The sequence below is a fragment of the Hypomesus transpacificus genome, chromosome 22 (genome assembly GCF_021917145.1).
Source record: "Hypomesus transpacificus isolate Combined female chromosome 22, fHypTra1, whole genome shotgun sequence".
Lineage (NCBI taxonomy): Eukaryota > Metazoa > Chordata > Actinopteri > Osmeriformes > Osmeridae > Hypomesus > Hypomesus transpacificus.
In genome coordinates, this window is record NC_061081.1 from 2,995,765 (window position 1) to 3,020,801 (window position 25,037).

Consider the following 25,037-nt stretch of genomic DNA (forward strand, 5'->3'; position numbering starts at 1 on the left):
CTGCTCCGGCTCCTTGCTGAGCCAGTCAGACTCACTGACTCCTCTCCACTGGCCTCAGGTCCCACAATGGCAAGACAGTCAAGTGTTCCCAGTACGACGGCCTGGTGGAGCTGGCCTCCATCTGCGCCCTCTGCAACGACTCCTCGCTGGACTTCAACGAGGTCAGCGACCCATCCAATCCGTTCAGTTGTCGTGTCAAAACATTTCGGTTTCTAGTCTTGTATGTGGAGAGTTTGCTGACCAGACATGGTGACAGCATACCTACGTGCCTGTGTGTGTGTGTGTGCGCGCGCTCCCCTTCCAGACCAAAGGTGTGTTTGAGAAGGTGGGCGAGGCCACGGAGACGGCCCTCACCTGTCTGGTGGAGAAGATGAACGTGTTTGACACGGACGTCGGCGGCCTGTCCAAGATCGAGAGGGCCAACGCCTGCAACTCTGTAAGCCCACCACCGGTCTATTCACTCAGCACTGATACTGGAGCTTCACCTTCCCCTCTCCTGGTCTACTGTAATCTGCCATCAATAAGACTAATACATCCTAATAACAATGACACGTATAAAGAGCACTGTAGCCAGTTTCTTCGTTGCCTGTTTCACCGTGTTCATGGTGGCCTCTGTGCGTCCACCAGATGATCAAGCAGCTGATGAAGAAGGAGTTCACCCTGGAGTTCTCCAGGGACAGGAAGTCCATGTCCGTGTACTGCACCCCCAACAAGGCCCGCTCCTCCATCGGCAAGATGTTCGTCAAGGTAAGGCCACACCTCCTCCTCCGTGTGGGTGGGGTGGGGTGGAGTGCCTGGTTGTGTGTGCGCGGGCGTGTGTGTATAGGTGTCTGTGCAGTGTATTCACTGAGTATTTGGCCTTTCGTTTTTGTCGATGTATGCATGGCTCGTATGTTTAGACCTCACGCAACGAACCCGCCATCTAGTCAGGAAGTATTCATCAGGAAGTAGTCACTGTTGACGTGGCCTCGCGCGCTTCCGTCCTTCTCCTCCACCAGGGAGCGCCGGAGGGTGTGATCGACCGGTGCACGCACGTGCGCGTGGGCGGCAGCAAGGTGCCGCTGACGGCGGGCATCAAGGAGAGGCTCCTGTCTGTGATCCGGGAGTACGGGACGGGGCGGGACACCCTGCGCTGCCTGGCGCTCGCCACCAAAGACAACCCCGTGAGCAAGGAGGACATGGTCCTGGAGGACTCTGCACGCTTCATCGACTACGAGGTGAGAGAGATAGAGGAAGAGGAGCGGGGAGAAGAGGAGGGAGAGAGGGAGAGATGGGGATTGAGAGAAATATGATTCGGAGGGAGAGACGTATGTAGTGGAAGAGAGTAGGAGAGGAGGGATGGAGTGAAGCAGCGCCTGGTAGGATAAAGGAGAAAAGGTCTCACCTGTCACTCCTCGACGAGCGGTGAAATACGTTTTACCCGAGATGGTGTTTGTGGCCGTTTCTCACCTGTGTGTGTGTGTGTGTCCCAGAGGGACCTCACGTTCGTGGGCTGCGTGGGCATGCTGGACCCGCCCCGGGCCGAGGTGGCGGCCTCCATCAAGCTGTGCCGCCTGGCCGGCATCCGGGTCATCATGATCACCGGGGACAACAAGGGCACGGCCGTCGCCATCTGCCGCCGCATCGGCATCTTCTCCGAGGGCGACGACATCTCCAGCATGGCCTTCACGGGGCGCGAGTTTGACGACCTGTCGCCCGCCGCCCAGCGGGACGCCGTGATCAACGCCCGCTGCTTCGCCCGCGTCGAGCCCTCGCACAAGTCCAAGATCGTCGAGTTCCTGCAGTCGATGGATGAGATCACGGCGATGGTGAGAGACGCAAAGGCCGACGCTAGATATCCAAATGGCTGTGTGTTGGTGTTGAAGCGTTACCTTGGCTCTACTCTGCTTCAGGCTAAATAGGACGCCGTGGTTAAAATGTAGTTAAAAAACAACATTGCTACTGGGGTAGCAGGACCCTATGAAGCTCCAATAGTGAGATGCCTAGTGTGTTTGGGGAAACATGAGTCAAACATCTCCTTCACCCCCCCCCCCCCCCCCCCCCCCCCCCCCAGACCGGCGACGGGGTGAACGATGCGCCCGCCCTCAAGAAGGCGGAGATCGGCATCGCCATGGGCTCCGGCACGGCGGTGGCCAAGTCGGCGTCTGAGATGGTGCTCGCCGACGACAACTTCTCCACCATCGTGGCGGCGGTGGAGGAGGGCAGGGCCATCTACAACAACATGAAGCAGTTCATCCGCTACCTCATCTCCTCCAACGTGGGCGAAGTCGTCTGGTGAGGAAGCGCCACGTCCACACACACACACAAACTGTCATGCACTCGCACACACTCCTGAACACATTTACATTTACTCAATTTAGCAGACAGTCTTATCCAGAGCGACTTACAGTAAGTACAGGGACATTTCTCCCCCCCCCCCGGGGCAAATAAGGTGAAGTGCCTTGCCCAAGGACACAACATCATTTGACACGGTCGGGAATCGAACCGGCGACCTTCTGATTACTAGCCTGATTCCCTAACCGCTCAGCCACCTGACTCCACCCGACTCCCTAACACGGCCCCTTCTCCTCCAGCATCTTCCTGACGGCGGCCCTGGGCTTCCCCGAGGCGCTGATCCCCGTCCAGCTGCTGTGGGTCAACCTGGTGACGGACGGCCTGCCCGCCACCGCCCTGGGCTTCAACCCCCCCGACCTGGACATCATGACCAAGCCCCCCCGCAACGCCCGCGAGCCCCTCATCTCCGGCTGGCTGTTCTTCAGATACCTGGCCATCGGATGTGAGTCGGGGGCCCCTCCTGGCTGGAGCGCCAAAAACACATTGGCCCTGTACAGCATCTGACGTTTTGTTTGTTGGAGAGCCGGTGCTTGTTTGGGTGGTGGGTTCTGACCGTGTGTGTGTTTTGACCTGTGTGTGTGTGTGTGTGTGTTCCAGGCTATGTGGGAGCTGGCACGGTGGGAGCAGCTGCATGGTGGTTTGTTGCTGCTGAGGACGGACCCAGGATCACCTTCTACCAACTGGTACGACACACACACTTGCTGCTTATCACACACAAACACAAACTGTCCTCGCTGCGTGTATGTGTCTCTCGTTCATATTCATGTCTATATCTTCTCAACTGCCCCCCCCTCCTCCCTGCTCCAGAGCCACTTCCTCCAGTGTAGTCCAGACAACCCAGAGTTCCAGGGTCTGGACTGCCACGTGTTCGAGTCCCCCTACCCCATGACCATGGCCCTGTCTGTGCTCGTCACCATTGAGATGTGCAACGCCCTCAACAGGTACCGTGCCCTCTCACTGCTCCTTCAGCAGCCCAACACCTGCTGCAGTTCAGTTGTAGGCCAATCAAATCAAAGAAGTGGATGTTTGATTTTTGTTCCTAAAAGTTAAGTCATCTTTCTGACAATGTGTCGTGTTGGTGTTTACCCTTGCACTTTCTCACGTTTTCTCTCTCTCTCTGTCTGTCTGTCTGTCTCTCTGTCTGTCTGTCTGTCTCTCTCTCTCTCTCTCTCTCTGTCTGTCTGTCTGTGTCCCTCTGTCGGTGTCCACCCCTCCCTCTAGTGTGTCAGAGAACCAGTCCCTGGTGCGTATGCCCCCCTGGGAGAACGTGTGGCTGCTGGGGGCCATCTGCCTCTCCATGTCCCTCCACTTCCTCATCCTCTACGTGGAGCCCCTGCCGGTGAGTACCTCCGTCACATCACCTCAACTTCCCTCACTGTGGAGAAACCTCCTCAGCGAGCCAGCACTGTCTCCAGTCAGTCTCTCAAGACGTATTTTGGAAAATGATTCCGGATAGTTTCTTTCCGTTTTCTCCAGGAAAGATGGATGCCAGGACTGTCTGCCCCCTCCGTGTGAGGCCTGTAGTTGTAGAGGCGCTCTGACCTAACCCGTGTCCTCCCATCCCCTCTCCCAGATCATCTTCCAGATCACCCCTCTGAACCTCACCCAGTGGCTGATGGTGCTGAAGATCTCCCTGCCCGTCATCCTGCTGGACGAGCTGCTCAAGTTTGCCGCCCGCAACTACCTGGAGCCCGGTAAAGATCTGGAGAAGCCAGCCGGCACCCGAGGCTGCTCCCTCTCTGCATGCACTGAAGGCATCTCCTGGCCCTTCGTGGCCCTGTCTATACCCCTGGTCCTGTGGATCTACAGCACCGACACTAACATGGCCGACATGTTCTGGTCCTGACTGACTTGAGCACACACCCCTGCCTCCCACCAACCCACTTGCTCCAATCCCCCCCCCCCCACCCCTTCACCACCCTGCTCCCGTGTGTGAGTAGCTAGTGTGTGTGTTTTGTTTAGAACTAGAGCGTGTGCCTGTGTGCCTGCCTGTGTGTGCACGAGAAGGACCAAATTGTAACACACGACGATACCTTACGAATAATAGAAAACAAACAAAAAAAGTAACCAATCAAAAAAATGTCTTTTTGTAGAAGTTTTCGCCAACGGGTGAGGCTTTAACAAGTGTTTAGACGGGCGATTCTTTTGGTCGGCTTTTCTGCTGGTTTGGAACGGAAAATACTGTTGTGACCTTGTTTTGGTTCATCTTCATTTGTTTGTGCTGGTTGCCTTTTTTAAATTGGTGTTTTTTTATGATTTGGGATCAATATTTTCATCTCAATTCACTACAGTACAAATAATCGATTCCTGGATTTGTCTGCTCTTCCCGTTTTGAGTATTCTAATTTAAAAACAAAGGTCCATTGACCTGTACAGAGATTTAACACTATTTTATGCAACTGTTTTATGTTTTGTTTCTGTATCATCGCTTGTAAAACTGTTGAACCACAGATGCTTAGTGGTTACCATTGTCTTCAGCAGACCTGAGTTTAAATACTATTTGAAAGGATTTTTAATACTTCATCTGTGCTTGACTAGGCTTGTCTGTATCAATGGAACCTGTGGCCTAGTCTGAAAAATTCAAATCACACCCATCTCGACCCCCTTGGCAGATGAAAGATGACCAAAAAAATCCTTTAAAATACTATTGGACCCCCAAGTCTGGTTGTCAGTATGAATTCGGAACTCTTTCAGAGCCAATGGACAAGCAACGTGCGGCACCCAATAGGATTACAGGAAAAGGTCTTGAGGAGTTTTTTTTTTTTTTTTTACGCATTACTGAGAAAACGACCAATGAAATACCTGAACGGAAAGATGCATGTTCTGTGACTTTGCATGAACTGTACGTGGTATTCTCATAAATGTTTTCATTTTGTGTTTGTCTAATCATCATTAATGTAAACAAAATAATAATAACCTTCAGGAATTTATTTTGTATTATGTATGCTTCAGTCGATGATTTTAAAATCCAGTTTTTCTGCACTAGGCAGAGCACAGCTACCTCAGTACGAGCCATTGTGCTCCTCTCTCGATGCTAATCCCCCCCCCCCCCCCTACACAGATTGCTTTCCATGGTCCCATCCAGTTGTTAGTCATCACAACTCGCTCGATTAACACTCGAGGTGTGCCGCTATTCGCTTGTGCAGATAAAAACCAAAACACAATAGCCCCCTCGTCTTATGGAGTTTTACTTCTATTTTGTCATTGACACTCAGTAACTTTGTTGTTTGCTAGGAAGGATTTGGTGGGGCTGGGTATACGAGACAGTGCCCTCTAGTTCACTCAAAGGACCATACATATTAAATAAATATTAAACAACTAACATCATTGACTCAAATTGGCATTGAGATCTAAAATGGTTGGTAGGTTTTCCTTTTTTTCCCTATAGTTTCTTTTTTTTAATATATCAAAGAAAAATACACTCATGAACACCTTTTGACTAAAGTGGTTTTTGTATTCATTTTCTCCAGGACTTTGAAGTGACTAATTTCATTTCACGCAGTGGTTTTGTATGTTAAATAAACATGAACATTATAGATATTGCACAGGGGGACAAAGAATGTTGATCAGCGACTGTGGGACATTAACAGGTATGGGGTAGATAGCAACAGAACTCAGATCTGGGGTATTTTTTCATTACTTCGGCAATTGTGCTTGTATAAAGGATCTGTAGATTTCTATTGCTTTTAGTTGGACAGCTTATTGGTTGGTTAGGAGTCCATACCAGCACACTCATCCTGGTCTGCTAAACAAGTTTATTTTGATCAACAATTCACTGGGTGTGTGCGTGCTCAAATATAAAGCATGTGTTTAGGTAGATGCTTGGATTTGCACTGTGTGTGTGTGTGTGTGTGTGTGTGTGTGTGTGTGTGTGGTCTTAACTGTGTGTGTTTCTCCTCCAATGCCTTCCACCGGTTCCACTATCACGAGTGAGTATATCCTTCCTCCTGTCACACACTGCTCAGCCCACAAATCACCTTGCACCAGTACACCCAGGGGAAAACTCCAGAAGAAAGGATTCAGCGTATTCTTTATTTTATTACCCCGCATCAATCGGCCCGTCCTTCATGAAGGTCATTTCCAATGGTGAAAGTGCGGTCTCCATTAAGAGTTGTCACAAGTGCAAACACGTTGTTCTGTGCTTTGGACCCAGATGTTACTTTGAGCTCTAGAGGGTGTGGCGGTGCTTCAGTTTAGTTTTTACCATCACTTTTCTGACTTGACTTCACCAAAAGCACCCTTCGCTTCAACCCCTGCTCACCACACTTATAAAACGGTTCAGCGCTTTCACACCCGATGAGCTGCATGGACGTTCCAGTTCTCTTTGACATGTTATTTTATAAAAGAAAGTTCCTGTCACGATTTTGTGCTGACCTCTCATTCTCATACAAGTTCTTTCTTTTTCAACAGGTTGGACCTTGTAGACTCGACCTTGTAGACTCGACCGTTCTCTTTTAGTTTAGTTAGCATAGCAGCTGCTGAGGCTAGGGTAGTACTGTCTGTCCCGCATGGGTGCTCAGTGTAGCAGCACACCTCACCAGTCCTGTACCGGACGGTATGTAACCAGGGCAACAGCAGAGGCGCAACACACATATATCAACTATCTAGGGAGGAGGGGAAAAAACAACAACCCTGATATTCTGATTTTACAGTTTAGATTCAGGTGTACAGGGAAGCTCTTCCATGTCCCTGGGCTTTCTTCTGAGAACTCCAGCCACTTCAAAAGAACACATACTTGGTCAAGTATCAGTTTTATATTTATGCACATGACATGGTAGTGCATGCCCTCCAGCTGTAGCCATGACATTTATATTTCTCTAGTCAAGTATTATTGTACAATTCTCAACACCTCTCCTCAGCGGTGGCAATTCACATAATGGTATTTAATAACCGGATGGACGTTTTGGAGACTTTACTCAATGTTGGACCAGTATCAGAAGTGTCATTGTATAACCACTAACTGAAAAGGACTATACAAATGGCGAAAAATGACTTAACAATGCCCTCATCATCAGTGATCTGCCAACAGTGTTGTGTTCTGTATCGCTTTAAATAAGAGTTTTCCTTTTACGTCTTTCTCTGCAATATGATGTAAGTTGTTAATCAACTACAGCAAAACTGTGATCTGCCGAGAGAAGCGAGTGGGTTAGATTCCAACCAGAACAACATTAACATCTGTATATAAGAATTATTATCTGCACCTGATGATTGTAAATGGCATTCCTGTATTGTGGTTTCAGGTAAATAAACCCAACAAATTATGAACTTTTTTACTTGTATTTATTTCTGCTTGTTGATCAATCTTGTGGAATTTATCTTGTTTCGGGAAAGATTCAGGAACATGTTAGGCCTAAATCAATGAGGATTATCCTGCATGACCGTATTGTATTGACTGGCAAGAAGAAGTAGCCTGAAAATGATCCGGGTGCTTGGTTTGGTGCCACAAGATGGCGCTGTCGTGCAATTGTTAATGCAATTTAAACGCCACAAGTAGTATATCACACCTGCATAACAGGTATACTATTGTTTGGATATTGAGTAAAATTGTATTGGCTATTCATTTTTTCGTTTGGAAACGAGGTATATTTTTATACCTCAACAACAATTTGCGGTATTGATGGTCTGCCAACCAAAAAACACCCAAGCAAATTTTTGTTAGTTTTAATTTGGTTCAGTGAATGCAAAGGGTAAGCTAATTTAACGATTAGCTCTCTATGACTTCCCCACTGTCCATCAGGTTAATCAGTGGAACACGGTTTTCCAGGTAAGACTTTAACGCATCCATGCCTGCCTCTTTAACCAGTACGACTACTGTCAGTCATCTTCCGTCTGGGACTGGTCCCTCCCTTTCCTGCAGCCTTCCAGTGCGAGATTGAGATGGGAACATTCAGCATATCCACAGGCGAGGAGAAATGGGAAATCTGGAACTAGTCTTCCCTCATGAATCGCTAAAACATGGGATAACAGGGCCAAACGGACCGTACTTCAACCGCGATCCCGATTACTAACGGGGAGACGGGATTTGTCGTGGGAAAACTGTCTCTTTGTTTTTTGATTCGGTTCTTTTTGGACTCTCGATACAAAGGATTTATCAGCATATGTGGAAGATTGGGGTCCTGTGTTGTTAATACAACATTAACATCACGGAATGCATTGAAAATGTGTAAATAACTCATATGGAAAGTAAGTAGGCCTAATTAGAAATCTATTATCACTTTTCTCGTCACATGGGACTTGCATGCCCTGATCATCAGCGCAAGGAGAGGACAGATGCTGTCATTGTGTCGAGACTGAGATTTTTTTTACCGTTCATATTCTGCAAGTGATCTTGTTGGAATGATGCAGTATCGAGAAAGCCCTTTAGTTTCTTACACAGTCCCTGGTTTTAGTACCAAAACATCAATTTATCTGGATGAAAATAGATATTGTGATTGCGAAAAGGTATTAATAGATACATTGGTGTTTTTTAAGGGTGTTAGTAATATCACAATTACAACTGGTATTTTTCAGTTTTAGTTTGTTTCAGTATTGAAAGCCACGTAGGCTATCTGTACCTTTCTTCGGTCGGAACTGGATCATTAGGCAATTCGAGAAATAGCGCTTCAGTTCTGGTGACATCACCCGCAGCTTCGAATAGAACTGAACTGTAGATCATCAACAATGGTGGAGCCGGTGGGATTCATCGAAGCGTGGAAAGCGCAGTTTCCCGAATCGGATCCCCCTAAAATGGAGCTCCGGTCGGTTGGGGGCATCGAGCAGGAGCTGGAAAAATGCAAAGCCTCTATCCGACGGCTGGAGATGGAGGTCAACAAGGAGCGCTTCCGCATGATATACCTGCAGACGCTCCTGGCCAAGGAGAGGAAGAGCTATGACCGTCAGCGCTGGGGCTTCAGGAAGGCCCAGATGGCGGAGGGGGACCAGGCTGGACTGGGGGCAGACTCCCAGCAACCCCACGTCCAGGAGCAGGGCGAGAGGACGAGGTTCCAGCCGGTGGGAGAGACCCGCTCCAAACCTCGGCCGCCTCCGGCCCGGAAGTCGGCCTCCCACGGGGATGGGCTGGAGCTCCAGTCTGCCTTCGAGGTACCTCAGCAGGTGGAGTCCTGCGACACCGACGGACTCTCGCCCTCCAAGCAGAGAGGGGGCGTCTCCCCTCGCCGTCCGCACCCCGTCCCAGACAAGGACCTCGTCATGGACCCCAAAGACAAGCACGCCATGGGGCTCGGCGTGGCGGCGCTGCGCTCCAACTTTGAAAGAATCAAGAGGGCCAACTCCCACTCTGCGGGGGACGTGGCCAAGACCCAGGAGAAACAGCAGCAGCAGCAGCAGCCCTTCTACACCAACATGGAGTTCCACCACGACCGGGGGCTCGTCCGGGTCAACGACCGCGACGTGTCCGACAAGATCAGCACCCTGGGCAGCCAGGCCATGCAGATGGAGCGCAAGAGGTCCCTGCACTCGCTGCCGGGCAACCTTGCCACCGTCGCCGGCGAGCTGCGCACCCGGCCCGTCTACAGGGGGCGCTCCACCGAGAGCACGTGCGGCTACGACGCCGAGTACGAGGACGGCGAGCCCAACCCGCGCCACCCCAGGGCCAACGGGGGGAAGCCCCCCCCGCCGCCGTGGCAGCCGTCCGACTTCCAGCCATACACAAGTGTTTACGTGGGAGGGGTGATGATGGGCGAGGACGGGCGGGGGACGGGCGTCACCATGAGGGACCACGGCCTGGGTGACGAGCATCACCTGACCTGGCCCCGGCGCTCCTATTCGCCGGGCAGCTTTGAGGACGTGGGCGGCGGCGGTGGAGGCTACACGCCGGACTGCAGCTCCAATGAGAACCTGACGTCGAGCGAGGAGGACTTCTCCTCGGGCCAGTCCAGCCACGTGTCCCCCAGCCCCACCACGGCCTTCAGGCGGCCCTTCAGGGAGAAAAGCCGCTCGCCGTCGCAGAACTCCCAGAATTCCCAGCATTCCTTTGACAGCAGCAGCCCTCCAACGCCACAATCCCAGAAGCGCCATCGCCAGGGTCATGTTGTCGTTTCCGAAGCCACCATCGTCGGCGTCCGCAAGACCGGTCAGATCTGGCCTCCGCACGACCCCGAGTCCGGCCCCCATGGCAGAGCCTCGCATGACAACAGTTTCCATGGAGACCTGGGTGAGTGGCGGCTGCCTGCACTAATCTTAGTTGCTCGTAGAAGGCTGCTCTCTCTTTTCCTGTGTGGGGATTTAAGAGGCTGTCATTTACCGCTGGCCCAGGGCTGGGAGGACGGTCTAGAAAGGGGATTGGCTCATACCACCGGTAGTTACACACACACACACAATTACATTCATGTATACACTCATTAGGAGTTATGGTATTGGGTAGAATTTCATTTCATTCTCAGCTTCTAAGTAATTTGACTGCAAATTCTACTCACACAATGTGTCCGATCCTGGATAATGACTGCCTCCAGCATGCCTTGGCCTTTACGTCATGTTTGACCTCTGCTCTGAGGTGACCCACGCAATGCTGCCTAACGAGATACAGAGAAGAAAGAGTCTGAAGTCCTAATGATTAACTCTCCTCATTACCTGATCATTACAAACACTTTAGAAGCACTAAGCCTTGATAGACACAGTGGGGGGTCTGGGTAAAAACAGCTGCACAATCTTTTGTCGGTATTGTTGTTCCTTTGTCTTAATAAGCAGCCTTTGCTCCTCGTTCTTTGTTGTGGCTCAGTGTTCTGGACTTTCACCCCCCCCGGCCCTGGGCTGGTACAAACTTTGTTGGGAGGCATTCGAGGCTAAACGAAAGGATGCTCGTGAGTGTGTGTGTGTGTGTGTATGTAAGGGTATTTGGCTGTGTGTTTAAAAGGAGTTACTATAATCTTGACTGTCCTTGAATGGCCTCATGTAGGAGAGCAACCCCTGCCTTTTTCCTGGAATGTCAGTTCTGTGAATAACAAATGTGGTCGGTCCGAGATGAATCCGGAGGTCTACCTTAATCGACTCCAGGGGCTTCCGTGAGAGAAATTCCAACCACAGGTGTCTGTCTGAGATGCCCGGCAGACCGAGAGCGCCGGCTGACTCAGCACATCGCTATTCACTCCTGAAACCCAATCAGATTTAGCAGACATTTACCTCAGACCTGGACAAAAGAAAGCCCCCCTATTTGGGAACAATCAGCAACCATATCTCACTGCCAGGCCCACTGCCAGTGAATCAACAATTAGCGGTTAGCGGATTCGTCGAGCCTGTAGGTGGATATGCGGGCGCTAGGCTAGCTGCAGCGGTGTCAAGTGCCTCCTCTTGGCCCAGTGTCCCCCGAGTGTTTCTGCTGACGAGGTGAGTGGCGTTTTGGCCCTGGCGCCCGACAAGGCAGACAGAGCTGCAGGGGGGTTGGCAGGATGTGCCCACTTCTATGCCAGGGAGACCACGCGTGTGTGTGTTTGCACATGCGTGTGCGTCTGTGTGTATGCTGGGAGGCAAATACGAGTGTACAGCTCGAGGATGTAGAGAGAGTGAGCGAGAGCAGGGAGGAGAACAAGTAGGTAGGTAGAAGTAGGGTGTCGAAGTAGGGGGATAGGAAGGCAAGAGAGAGGGGCATCCGCTTTGCTGTGGGTGTAGACCTCTGTTGATGCTTTCTCTTATGGAGGTTGAAGCCATCCCCTCACCACAGCCACGGTGACTCAGCCATCGTTAGCAGACCAAATGACCCACAGGGATTACCACCACCCCCTGTCCTTTGCTGATCATTAAACAAACGATCAATGTTAAGAAACACAGGCTAAAGTCAAGCTTATTTGGAACTGGAGGGCTTGGCTTAACCTCAGGTGAACCAGCCCTGGCCCTTAGATTGGTGCCAGTCAGGACTTTTACCAGTCAAGACCGCTTTTATCCAAAGTGTTTTCCAAAAAAGAGCTTTATAAAAGGTGCATAGGTCACTGATCATAACAACGAGATAGCCTCAAACAGTGCGGGTAACCAAAACATGAAGCATACATTGTGAAAGGTAAATAAGTCCCAAAGGGAAGAACCATAAGAGCATGTCGTTAAACAAGATACAATTAAACAACATGAACCTCGAAAACTGCAAGGGTGTACCTGTGGAAAAAAGCAAGCAACAAAAATAAATTACACAGCAAGCACAATAGTTTTAAGTCTGTTACAAATAACCAACCAGAGCAGCAAGTCTCTCAATAAGAGTCATTGTGATCCTGGAGGAAATATCAGGTCCAGCCAAACATTCCTAAGTCCCGTTGTACTCCCGGAAAAAGTGCGTCTTGAGCCTTTTCTTGACGGTGGGGAGACAATCAGTGTCTCTAATGGAGGTGGGGAGTTGATTCCACCATTGGGGGGCCAGACAGGAGAAGAGCTTGTGTTGGGACCGGGCGCTCTTGAGTGGTGGGACCACCAGACGGTTGTCAGAAGAAGACCGTAGGTGGCGGGTAGGGGTGTAATGCTGGAGGAGAGACTTGATGTAGTCGGGGGCAGTCCCGTTCACCGCTCAGAAGGTCAGTACCAGGGTCTTGAATCTGATACGGGCTGTGATGGGTAGCCAGTGGAGGGAGATGAGGAGCGGGGTGACATGGAAGCGTCTGGGTAGATTGAAGACCAGGCGGGCTGCTGCATTCTGAATCCTCTGGAGAGGACGGGTTGTGCATGCTGGGAGACCGGCGAGCAGCGAGTTGCAGTAGTCCAACTTGGAGAGGACAAGTGCTTTGACTAACAGCTGGGTGGAATGCTCAGACAAGTATCTCCTGATCTTTCGGATGTTGTAGAGGGTGAATCTACATGACCGGGAGACCGCAGTAATGTGGGTTGTGAGGGAGAGCTCGTCATCCATGGTCACCCCAAGGTTCCTGGCAGAGGATGAGGGGGTCACAGATCCCAGGGTGATGGAGAGATCGTGGGAGATGGAGGGTTTGGCCGGGATGATGAGGAGTTCTGTTTTGGCGAGGTTCAGGTTCTTTTTAAACAATACTTTTATTGAGTTTTTCACACATAGAAAGTACACAGATCGCTGCATCAGATTTGATTTGATGAACATACTACCCGGTTGCTCACTTTTAAACGTGGCGTAGAAACCAGCGTATGAGCTGTTAGAGACACCTAACTTCTTCCACCTTCTCTGGCTACACCTTTGCCTTGATTGGCCAGCTAGCCCACTGCACAGTCTGAAACTTGGGCTAGCGCACGGCTAGCTAACAGCTAGCTAAAGGCTAACTCCCAGCTGCTATCTCACTGCAGTCTGAAACCTGGGCTAGCGCACGGCTAGCTAACGGCTAGCTAACGGCTAGCTAAAGGCTAACTCCCAGCTGCTATCTAAGGGATTATCTCCTCATCTTGTCTGGTCCTTTTGTTTTACATGTTTCACATCCCAGTGGGCCTAGCAGGGAGAAGAAAAGGTGTAAAGAAGAGGGAAGGAGAGAGTGCTGGTGAGGGCCAAAGAAAGAGGAGGGAGAGAGGAGTGAATGAGTGAGAAGCTGGAGAGAGGTTAAACTGGCGAGGGGCATGCAGAGATGTGGAAGAGAGGAGAGAGGGAGTGGAGTCCGTATTAATAAGGGGCAGGGAGAGAGAAGGGGGGCATGTGTTAGTGTTGAGCGTGAGTCACTGGGGATGGTTAGAGGTGGTTGCAGACCACTAATGTATGTTGGGGAGAGGATAATCTGGAATTTGAGATATAGAGAATGTGTTGGTGGGAGGCCCCCTGTAGAGAGGGGTGTGTCTGTGAATCAACTGGGTAGTAATGGGGGGGAGGGAGAGAGAGAGAGAAAGAAAGAAAGCAAGAGAGAGAGGACGGTCATTGACGGGGGGTGGGGGGGGGGGGTGATAATACGCCGGTCATATTTCAGAGCTTATTTCAGAGTTGGGGACGAGCATGACGGACGATCGAACGAGGAGCGCGCAAGAAGCGACGGAGACGATGGTGTGAAGGAGAAGGCGTATAGAAGATGACAAGCGAGGCAGCGAGCGGGGGGGGGGGGGGGGAGTGGAAGGCTGAGCTGTCGTCTCGCTTCACTGGTCAGCGATGCGGGGGCTGGGGGAGAGGCACAGATGGGAAGAGCTCTGCCGTTGCGTAAGAGAACACACACACACACACATCATGTGTACTCGCGCTTCTCGGGGCTGCTGTACTGTCAGCAGGGTGAGTTTAGTTGCGTATGCAGTGTGTTCATATGTCATGGCCAGGTGCTGGATGTGGAGAGGCAGTGGGCTGGAGATTGAGGCTCTACCCAAACACTGATCTCCTAATGGTGTGCCCTGTCGGAGGAGGACACGTACCATCTGCTGAAACCTTCTCTTCTTTCCATTCCTTTTTCCCCTCCCCTGTCCTCCCTCTCTTCCCCATCTTCTGAGCGCTTCCATTTTTTTTATCCTCCCCTTTCCTCTCCTCTCCTCTTCCTTCTCATGGCCTCTCTTCTTTTCTCTTCTCCCCGCCTGCCTTTTATTCTTTTCCCCTCCCTCCTGCTCTCATCTCTTCCCTCCTCTCCTCTTCCCTCCATGGTGGCTGACCACCGTGTAAACAGAGTCGGTAATGGCTTCACGATGTCCCTCTGTTCTTCTCCAGCGGCTCCTCGACATGAAAGGTGGTCAGGGATGAGGGAGGAACGAAGGACAGAGAGTTCATGAGAGAACACTGAGAGGAAGAGAGTGAGTGACAGGAGAGGGAAGAGAGGAGCCGTCTCTCTCCCCGCTCTCTCACATGTAACAGTACTCCACAACGGGAACACGAAGCTAACCAAACATTAAACCTGCCAAACGACATCAGCAGGACTCAGGACCTCAGCTTGTCGGCCGTTGGAAGCTTCAGTGGAGCAGTCTCACCCCAGGCAGATCATTTGATCATTCAGTTCAGTGACATTGCTGGCATACTGTCGCCTTCACACACACGTGCAGTCAACGCCTTACACATTTTATGTAGACTCCACAAGAATGGGGTGGTATTTTTTACCTGTGTCATGATGACTCACATTCAGTAGGAAAGGACTTCTGCTTATAAAATATGGAACATAAAGGAGACCAAGGACACAACTCGCACTCAGGCCTCCCTGCTTTGTGAGAATAGGGAGAGACCAAAATAGAGACGTGAAAGAAAAATGTAAGGCCGACTTTTCTTTTTTTGCCAGAGGATTTTTTGGAGAGAGATAGGGGCGAGCCGAGAACATTCGCTCGGCATTAAGTAGGTGAGCTTTTAGGATGGGGGTAGAAATAGGGGTTCTTAAAGGAACAGATTAGACCATCAGAGCAGCGAGGGTTCGGGTTTGATATATTTCCCATGATCCTCTTTGGCATTTTGCTGGTCTCTTAAACCTCACATCATTAACAGTGTGACCTATTTCATAGAGGATGGCAGGAAGCTGGGAATGATGACAGATTTAGGGGGGTTAAACACATGCATACTGTATTCGCGCATGCAGACCTTCTACTCCTGACACACCACACCCACACCCACATGGACACTAACCGAAAGAAGGACTGAAGTTTGTTGGGTCATTCCAAGTCGAGGGAGAGATTGTATGTTTTGTCTGAATATGACTGGCCTATGGCGTGTTGAAGAGGTTGACTCCAGTCATTCATCCGAGTGTCTGCGAGGAAAAGCCGGACCGCTGCATTCCTGTGTGTTCTTTTTCCATGGTGGTCGTGCCAAGCAGGGCAGACCTGCGCCCCACCTCAATGGGCACATTGTCCTCCCCGCCCCCTGACTCCTGGGTCCTGCCTGCCACGGCTGTATTTTTAGACAGGCATTCCTGCAGTCAGGATAAGACCCTCCCTTCATCTCTCCCTTCATCTCTGTCACCCCCCCCCCCCACTCCCCCCTCTCTCTTTTTATGTTTCTCACCCGCCCCCCCCCCCCTCCCCTCTTCCCCTCTCACGAGCGGGCTCCTCTCCCCCCCCCCCCCCCTTTCCCTGGTTGTGTCTAGAAGAGGAGGGGAATGTGTTTGTGCTCAGATGTGATGTGGTGGGCAGGACTGACTGACGCCAGCTCGCTAGGCCAGAGTGTCGCTGGGAGACCTCTCGGATTGCTCCGGGATCCGTTCAGCGTTGCTGAGGTGCGTGAGGGCGTGAGAGGTACGCGCCGCGATACACTCCTTTTCCTCCGACTCCGGAGGACTCGAAGGAGCTTTTGGTTTGGGTGAGGCGGGGGGATTGTGTCTGGGAATTCCAACCCCCGTGCGAAGGCACTGATCGACTCACATGAGATGGACGCCTGGAACAGTCAGCGGAGAGATGAATATGAGCTGGCATGCGTGTGTGGGAGCGTGTGTGCGATTCTCTGTGTGTGTATAGTGCGTGTGTGTGCGTGCGTGAAACTGTGTGTGGGTGGGAGATGGAGAGGGAATGGCGATGCAAAAAGCAGTGAAGCATTCCCCAAGCAGCACTCGGAGCCTGCACCGCACACACTCCTGTGTGGAACGCTAACCCTGTTTTCACGCTGAAGATCTGGAGGTGTGCGAGTCTGTGTGTGTGTGTGTGTGTAACAGGGACTCTCTAAAAGACTTGTTTAGGCTTCAGTGCTGAATGAATCTGGCCGCGGAAGCCTCAGTAACCACAGAAGGCTAACGGGCTGGAGAGATACCAACTGGCCTGAAGTAGAGGAGGAGGAGGAGGAGGGGGAGGATGAGAGGAGGAGGGGGAGAGCAGGTCTCTGTGGAGCCGGTTGGGTGAGGAGCCTGGTTCTCTGCGAGCTCTGCCCAGCACGGGGCTGAACCTACAGGGGCCCGAGGAGCCTTCGGAGAGGACCGCGCCCTTCCATGTCCTGGTTTAGAACGAGCAGCTTTCACCAAACCCCCGGCAGCTCAGCAGATGATATCGAAAGCCCGGCCTGCCCTGCGCAACTTGGCTCGTGGAGTGTCCTGTTTTCATTTTGTGCCAGTCTTGTGTGTCCAGTCTTACGATGTGAAGCCGACCTGGCTGACGTGCTCTCCGGCAGGGCGGCCTGGGTGGGGGCCAGGGGCAGATGGGCTGGATGGCTCAAGGCAGACCCCCAGTGAGAGTCCAAATGTTTGGCAGGAAGTACTTTGTTGTAGATGGCAGATTGGATGTGGCTGGACTGGTTTAGCTGGAGGCGTGCTGACTGGCTGGCTGACTGACTGGCTGACTGACTTGCTGGCTGATTGTCTGGCTGGTTGCCCTGGCTTAGGTTCTGTGTGTGTGCAGCAGCATAAGGCCTGGAGTCGTTTGGAAACTGACCTCCACCCTGAGGAAAAGAGGGCAAGACTGACCTATCCCAGACAGATGGACCGTCACTGCCCCTCCATTCACACGCGCACACAGCCATGCAAGCATACACAGAGAGATGCAGAGCCAACTGCCAAGGGTAGTTAAGCTGTGGTGCGTGTGTGTGTGCGCCTTTTTGACTGCTGTGTGCTTGTATTAGCTGTGTGTGCGTGTGTTGGTTTCCATACCCAGAATGCAGCCACAAACTTCCCTCAGCTGCAGCTGTGGTGACAGACAGCTCTCATAGAAGAACAAACCTGGAAAAACCCTCATAAATGTTTGTAAGGTTTTTTTTTCTTCTATCTCGCGTCCCTTCCCGGCCTTGGAGGGCTGGGGGCTATGTATTCATAAGCGACATAGCAACCAGCCTTTGGTAGCATCCATTGCTAATTGTCCTCCACATGTTATTGGTGCAGCTTCCACTAAAAATGATCGGATTTAAAGCTAAATGCTAGCTAAGCGCTAGCTGATTTGAAGCTATCTATCGTCTTACTGCTATCCTGGTCTGTCCCCATGCCGAGGTCAGCTCTAAGGCTTGTTGATCTCAGACAGTTAGCTTTGAGGGTGGGGATTGGGGTTGGGGAAGGCGAGGCTGGGTTGTAGTTCATGAGGCAGCTGGGGACTTCTGGTGGCAGTGAGTGTGTGTGTGTTTGTGTGTGGTGGTGGGGGGGGGATAAAACTTAGTCTGGTGCCACTTTCTGGATTACAGGGTCAGTGTCTAAACCTGTCTAGTCATGCAAACACTCTAAATGTAATCCCTAATCCCTGCCTTCAGTCCCCGAATTAAAATCTCGACAATCAGATTATAATTTGGTTTCTCTTATGTAGCTCACGCTTCACTGCTTAATGCTTCTTTAATGCATGTTGTCCTATTTATTACAATAGCTTTAGGTTCACGGTCACACACACACACGTGTCACCAGTGACTGTATGGCACAGGAGGGGTCCTCGATCAGTCCTGCAGTATTATGTTTAAAGATTGAGGCCGTCTGGTCCAGTTGTAACAGCTGATCTGAGACCAGCTTCCTGTCATTGATCAATGATCAGGTATATAAACTGTAATAAACTTAGCCTTTGGTTGCTATTGTTAATGGAACAGTCTTCCATTGCACTTTATAACGTGCATGTGTGGTGTTGGCTGAATCAGTCAGAATTTTCCAGGGCTATGACAATCTGTTCTCCTCACCTCTCCTCTCCCTACCCCTCCTCTCTTCTCTTGTCTCCTTTCTCTCTTCTCCTCCTCTTCTCTCTCCTTTCCTTCTCCACTCCTCTCTCGACTCCTCCTCCTCTAACAGCTGCTGACAGTTTGCTCCTCTGGCAGACCATCAGGGCTCCCGCACCTTTCTTTTCCTATAATACCATGGGTTTTCCGTGTAGCGTGGGGAAAACCCAAAGAGATCAAAGCCGTACCCCCCCCCCCCCTCCACACACACACACACACACACCCGCAGGGCCTAACAGGGGTCTCCCTCTAATGGTCCCCTAGGGCTTCAAGACTAGCAATAAAACGGAGGGAATCAATACCAAATGTATGCACGGCCTGCCGTTGACATGTCCGTTCTCTCCTTCTCCCTCTTTCTCTCGTCCCTTACCCGTGTCTCCGACCCCAGTCAGGATGTGGCCGCGGCGTCGCGCGCGGGGCAGTGGTGGTCCATGCCAGCTTAGTGTTCGACGTGGGGCCGGGACAGGAAATGGGTTTAGTTGACATTAACGGGGTTAGCCTGTGCTTAACTCTTGGTCCTCCGTTCAGTCAGGGTTAAGCCACACAATCAAGGTTAGGCTCAAGGTCGTCGGCGACGACAGCAGTTTCCAGCACAGGCCCATGTGGTGGGTACTATACTGACAGTTGTGTAAGTGCTACAGTGAGCTAAGGTTGTTCATAAAGGGATTGTTTTATTTTCACACACGGGCAGATGCATATATATGCACCCCCCTCCTCTTGTATGTATATATATACACTATACACTATGTAATCTGCTCCATCTTCTTTTCACCCATAAACCCCCATATCTGTAGATGGACACAGATGCATACAGTTTACACACACACACATAAACACTGTATTGACAAAGACACGCGCACACACATTCACACACTCTCTGTTGCTCCCACACATACTTCTGTGCACACACACACGCGGAAATACACACAGAAAACAAAGAGCCAATTACAGGCATTCCTTCTCCCCTTCCCCGTCCTGCCTGTGGTCTTACACTCTGGGCAGTCTCCCTCCTCTGAGTCTTGTCAACCCTCACTGTATCTCTCTCTCTCTCTCTCTCTCTCTCTCTCTCTCCCTCTCTCTCTCTCTCTGTTTCTTCCTATCTCTCTCTTCCTCCTCCTCTCTCTCGCTCTCTCTCTCCTCTCTCTCTCTCTCTCTCTCCTCTCTCTCTCTCTCTGCCTCTCTCCTCTCTCTCTCTCTCTCTCTCTCTCTCTCTCTCTCTCTCTCTCTCTCTCTCTCTCTCTCTCTCTCTCTCTCTCTCTCTCTCCCTCTCTCTCTCTCTCTCTCTCTCTCTCTCTGTTTCTTCCTATCTCTCTCTTCCTCCTCCTCTCTCTCGCTCTCTCTCTCTCTCTCTGTCTCTCTCGCTCTCCCGGCTCTTTGTGGCTGGATTTTGTTTGCTCACAGAGGCTGTGTGTGCGCTCGATCTGTAAACGACAGTTGCTTAGGGCTTTGCGAGCTGTAGGAGGAGGGGAGGGAAGAATGGAGAGGAGAAGGCCGGAGAGAGAGAGAGAGAGAGAGAGAAGACCGAGCAGAGGTCAGGGAGAGAGAAGAGAGGGGCGAGAAAGGAGACAGGGCAGAGGTGATGAGGAGAGAAAAGAGAGGAGACAGGGCAGAGGTCAGGAAGATAGAAGAGGAGAAGGAGAGAGAGAGAGAGAGAGAGAGAGAGTGAGAGAGAGAGAGAGAGTGAGAGAGTGAGAGAGAGAGAGAGAGAGAGAAAACGGGGTAGAAGACGCCAGATGTTTTTGGCGGAACACTCCTCCTTTCCCTGTTCTCTCAGGCTGTCGTTCTTTGTCTTGCAAGCTACCATGTCTCCTTCAGCTGGAGAGCAATAGAGGGATGGGAGAGAGAGAGAGAAGGAGAGAGAGAAGAGGAGAGAGAGAGAAGGAGAGAGAGAAAGAGAGAGGGAGAGAGGGAAGGAGAGAGAGAAGGAGAGAGAGAAAAAGGCAGAAGAGCAGAGTCTGCATGTCTAACCCTATGCTCCAGAGCTGGTTCATGTTTCACTGGGACTCCTCTCCAGGCAGTTATGTAGTTAAGGTGAGGTCTGGCTCAACTCTATCTCCCCTCCCCTCCTTCTATAACTGCCTTTTATCTACAAATGCTCCGATTGTGTATACCTTCTGACTGAATGACTTTCCTAGTGATACACTTTAGGAAAGTGTGTGTGTGTGTACATTACAAACGCACACACGGGGGAGACCATGCCTGTCATCCATTATTGATATTTGAGCCCACTTCTAGAAAAACGGCCCTAACACCAGGTGTCACGTTCACCCTCTCCCTACCCGTCGTCACTGGCCACATCTCCACGGAAACAAGTTTGCTGTGATGTCACGCACTCCCACTCCCTCCTCTCCTCCCTCAGGCCAGCAACGCACACTTTGCACACATCAGACTAGAAAGGTGAGCTGAGGTGACACTAATCAGGATTATACTTAGTTTATCTAACATAGGACAATGCCAGCATATAGTCACAATGGAATTTGACCCTCCCCTCCCTCTCTTCACACACACACACACACACACACACACACACACACACACACACACACACACACACACACCCCTTCTCCAAAGGTTCGGAGTTTCACCCGAGGACATGGCGTTTTCCTACCATCGCGAAAAGCGACGTTCTCTGCTATGCACACACACAAACAAACAGTCACGCACTTGCCTATCTGTATGAAAGACGCACTCACACAAACTCTTCACACTGGAAAGCTGATATATACTCTGCATCCCCTGCTATGGATCTTGTCCTAAACACACACACACGCTTTCCTGAGGATACCGCAAACCCGTTTTGCTCCCTGAGTCCTGCAAACATGACATAACATACCACACAAACCCCACCCTCCTCTCTTCTCCACTTGCTCAGTTATAATGCAGAGTTTATTTTTTTCTAGGGAAGTCTGGCATACATAGCACTGTTACTGGATACCAGCAGGCCCTCCATCCCCTAGTGCAGTTTGGAATTGTTCTACTGGAAAGCGAGGTGTGTGTGTGTGTCATGTTGAAAGTGACCCTGCACCCCGGTATAGAGACGTGAGGAGATGACTGTACTCTTGCAGTTCTGCGGCCCAGGTCCTTAGATGTCTGCTAATGACCTCAACCACATGAAGGAGCTAGCCAAGCTGTGGCAGCCATATTGATTATTGAAGTGGTTTCATTATGAATTGATCCACACGGTGCCTCTTTAACCCTGGAGCCTCCCTCCTCCGAGGTCACTTTATTTGGACCCTTTTTGAACAGGAAATACATCAATGGTACAGTGAAACGAATATGGTCTACAACGGATGCTGATTGGCTGAAGTTGATTCAATGGTTTATTTAATTACTATGTCTAACAACTGCTCAAGCGCTCTTAAAGACCCTTTACCCAGAATAATCACAGAAACTGGTGGCCGGCAACTCGTTTTATGTAAGCTCACATCAGCTGGAGAGCCAATAGGAGAGGCTCTTATGATCATGTGATGCCCAAGCCATGACCTGCCAGTGCGGCCTTCACACCATCAAATATGGCTTCCAGCCCAACCAACACAGCAAGGTGATAGCAAGACCCAACGGAAATGTCCAGGGATGTATGCGAAAAGGTTTCGCTGTAATGAATTGAATTAGCTGCCGAGATGAAACAGTTTAACTGGGGAAAAAAACAATAAGAACTGAATGTGATTCCCCCCCCCCTGGCAGAAACACACAGTGCTGCACTCCTTGGCCTCCGTACACAGAATGGGATGAGCAGATGTGTGGAAAGAGAAAAGGGGAGAGTGAAATGGACACACACAAGGGCAGAAGCCAAGGACAGAGTGCAGCTGGGCGGTTCAAACAGGAGTTCCTCCTGGCCTCACACACCAGTCTAAGAAAGCAGCCCATTGAACTCCGGTTCCCACCCTAGGAAACTTGTACAAGCTCTGTGGCCAGCATGACGACGAGTCACCATGACTGTACCACAGGCCCCTTCCCTCTGGCCAAGATGGCCGTTCCTACTGTTTAGGTCGGAACCGTACTGAGTTAGCCATCCAGACAAGTTATTCATGCCCACAACCTTGTGGTCTTTAAGCAAGTATGCTGGTAAACTGTCACTCACACATGCTCAACCCATACAATATACTGTATGTGTTTTTATTTCATTTGATTTGTCTCACCCTGAAGGACAGACACACACACACACACCCTCTGACGAATGGAAATCAGCCATCCCTCTCCTCCGCCACGAAAAGGGAACTTTGAAAATAAAATGTTCTCAACCACAGAATCTAAAAAAGCTACTTGTGCCTAAAATAGGCTCCATGAGAAGCCTGTCCTTGTCTTCGCATGCGTTTGCACCGACTGGCGTAAATCTCTTCTGTCGCTACCAGACAGGAAGGAGGAAGAGACACCGCTGTGGGAGCACTGCTGTGATTGGCTGGCTGAGAGATGATTAGTGGTACAGTAGAAACGTAGTTAACAGGATGTCAGGGTAGCCCGCATTGCAGTCATTTGCACAAGCTTATAACAAAGTGAATATTCTGTAGTTACTATACATAGTTCTGGTTCTGTTTAACTGGGTTTTAGTAGTCATTAGGCCATGAATTGGCCATGTTTAAATGTTGTGGTATTGACAGTAATAGTGATACTGTAGTTCACAAGTAGTCTCTCTTCTTAAAAAAAAGAAAATGGACTCTCCTCCTATCTTCTCTTTGTCCTTCTGTCACTTTCCCTGAGGTGTCATGTCTTTGTGTGATCGTGTCTTGGCTGCGACGGGGACAGCGTGTGGTGGCGTGGGCCAGTCAGGAAGTGTGTGTGTGTGTGTGTGTGTGAGAGCAGGAGCCCTGTAATGTTAATGAGACGCGTTGAACACGCTATGAAGTGACACTCGGGTATCGATCGCCCGGCCTCGCTCTCTCTGCGTGTTTAGGACGGTGACGGGCGGCGTGCACGTCCACTGATAAACAGCTGCTCTGTTGGCGGGCTGTAATTCACATGGCGTGTGTAAGTGTGTGTCCTCGTGAATGGGGGTGCGCGCGTGTGTGCGCAATCTGTACGCGTGTCGTCATATCGTCGCTCAAGGATTGACGAGAGACGCCGTTGACACTCGTGTTTTATTATGAGCTACTTCATGAAGAACGCCAGTCGGGCCGCCGTCCGTCTAATCGTTCTAATAGCTGGTCCTTTCAGCGAATCAAAGGTTAAATCGAATGTAATTGCTGCCATATTTAACCAAGGTGAATTATATCGGGTAAAGCTTATTATTTCTGGCCAGTTGGACAGCCAGGTATTGACCTGAGACACTTTATGTGGCTTTTTTTGTTCCGAGGCCAGACTTGAATGGAAACGAACCTGCCAGTAAAAAGCCATTAGCTCTATTTGCCCCAACAAAAGCAAACACTGTGAAGTTCATTCGTTGGTTGTTGCGTGATATTAAGTGTTGTGTGTCGGGATATTTGCGTGTGAGTGGTGTTAGGCTTGTTGGCCGTTCCGAGTTGTGTGTAAAGGTTGTTTTGTGTTCATGGTGTGTGTGTGTTTGAGTGTTTGGAGATGAAACTGCCAAATGCTGAAGAGGATGACTGGAGGTCATGTTTGGCTGATGACGTCATAGTCCCTCTGCTCTCAGGCAGAGTTAGAGAACATCCGACCTGGACGACTCACAACTGAGACGGAGCGGCGAGTGTGTGTATGTGTTCAGCACATGAGCCTGCCTTCAGTGAAGTCGATTCTGGAGGATTTCAATCAAAATGGGATGATCCTGGGAATACACCACCATCTTTGTGTGTGTGTGTGTGTCCTTTTTGAGACATTCTACTCCTTTCAATTCTTCAATCACATTCATCAATCCGTGTTCTGTCTTCATTGCTCTCTTTCTTCCCAGCGTACGTTTTCCCTCGGGTTTAACGGCTACAACACATCTGTCACACTCATACACTCTCATAACCTGGAGGAGAGACGGGGGCGGGGGGGGGTTGGGGGGGTGTCTGAGGACCTCACTGTTCTGATCGTGACAGCGACAGAAGACCAGTCACCATGATGTTTGTTTAATGAAAGAACAGCTTACTGCCTCTCTCTCATTCTCTTGCCCACTCTTTCTCTTTTCTCTTTGTCTGTCTCTCTCTCTGTTGTCTGTCTGTCTAGCTCTATCTCTCTCTCTCTTTCTCTCTGTGTTGCTATCTCTAAACAGACATGCAGTCTGAGGTCTAGGTGTACTCTACCAGTACCTGTGGAGTAGACGGGTTCTATTGAGCTTGAGGCTGAGACACGTGCATGCACACGCACACACGCACGCACACACACACACACACACACACAGACCAGCA

The 25,037-nt window shown here is 50.6% G+C and overlaps 2 protein-coding genes across 4 annotated transcripts in view; both read left to right on the plus strand.

Moving 5' to 3' along the window:
* Positions 1-7,575, plus strand: part of LOC124484629 (sarcoplasmic/endoplasmic reticulum calcium ATPase 2) — a 29,951-nt gene extending 22,376 nt beyond the window's left edge. Inside the window, exons 11-22 of one of the 2 annotated variants that reach the window (XM_047045620.1) lie at positions 59-161; positions 305-436; positions 628-747; positions 999-1,217; positions 1,473-1,808; positions 2,054-2,274; positions 2,574-2,776; positions 2,932-3,017; positions 3,142-3,275; positions 3,556-3,673; positions 3,908-4,028; positions 6,744-7,575. In XM_047045620.1, coding sequence (XP_046901576.1) covers positions 59-161; positions 305-436; positions 628-747; positions 999-1,217; positions 1,473-1,808; positions 2,054-2,274; positions 2,574-2,776; positions 2,932-3,017; positions 3,142-3,275; positions 3,556-3,673; positions 3,908-4,028; positions 6,744-6,757 — 1,807 coding nt within the window. In that variant the 3' untranslated portion in view covers positions 6,758-7,575. Of the gene's footprint in view, positions 1-58; positions 162-304; positions 437-627; positions 748-998; positions 1,218-1,472; positions 1,809-2,053; positions 2,275-2,573; positions 2,777-2,931; positions 3,018-3,141; positions 3,276-3,555; positions 3,674-3,907; positions 5,656-6,743 lie in introns of those variants that run through there. The other variant, XM_047045619.1, reaches the window with a different exon arrangement.
* A 602-nt stretch (positions 7,576-8,177) lies between these two features.
* Positions 8,178-25,037, plus strand: part of bcr (BCR activator of RhoGEF and GTPase) — a 61,483-nt gene continuing 44,623 nt past the window's right edge. For both annotated transcript variants that reach the window (XM_047045618.1, XM_047045617.1), the window contains exon 1: positions 8,178-10,485. In XM_047045618.1, coding sequence (XP_046901574.1) covers positions 8,994-10,485 — 1,492 coding nt within the window. In that variant the 5' untranslated portion in view covers positions 8,178-8,993. The remainder of the gene's footprint in view (positions 10,486-25,037) is intronic.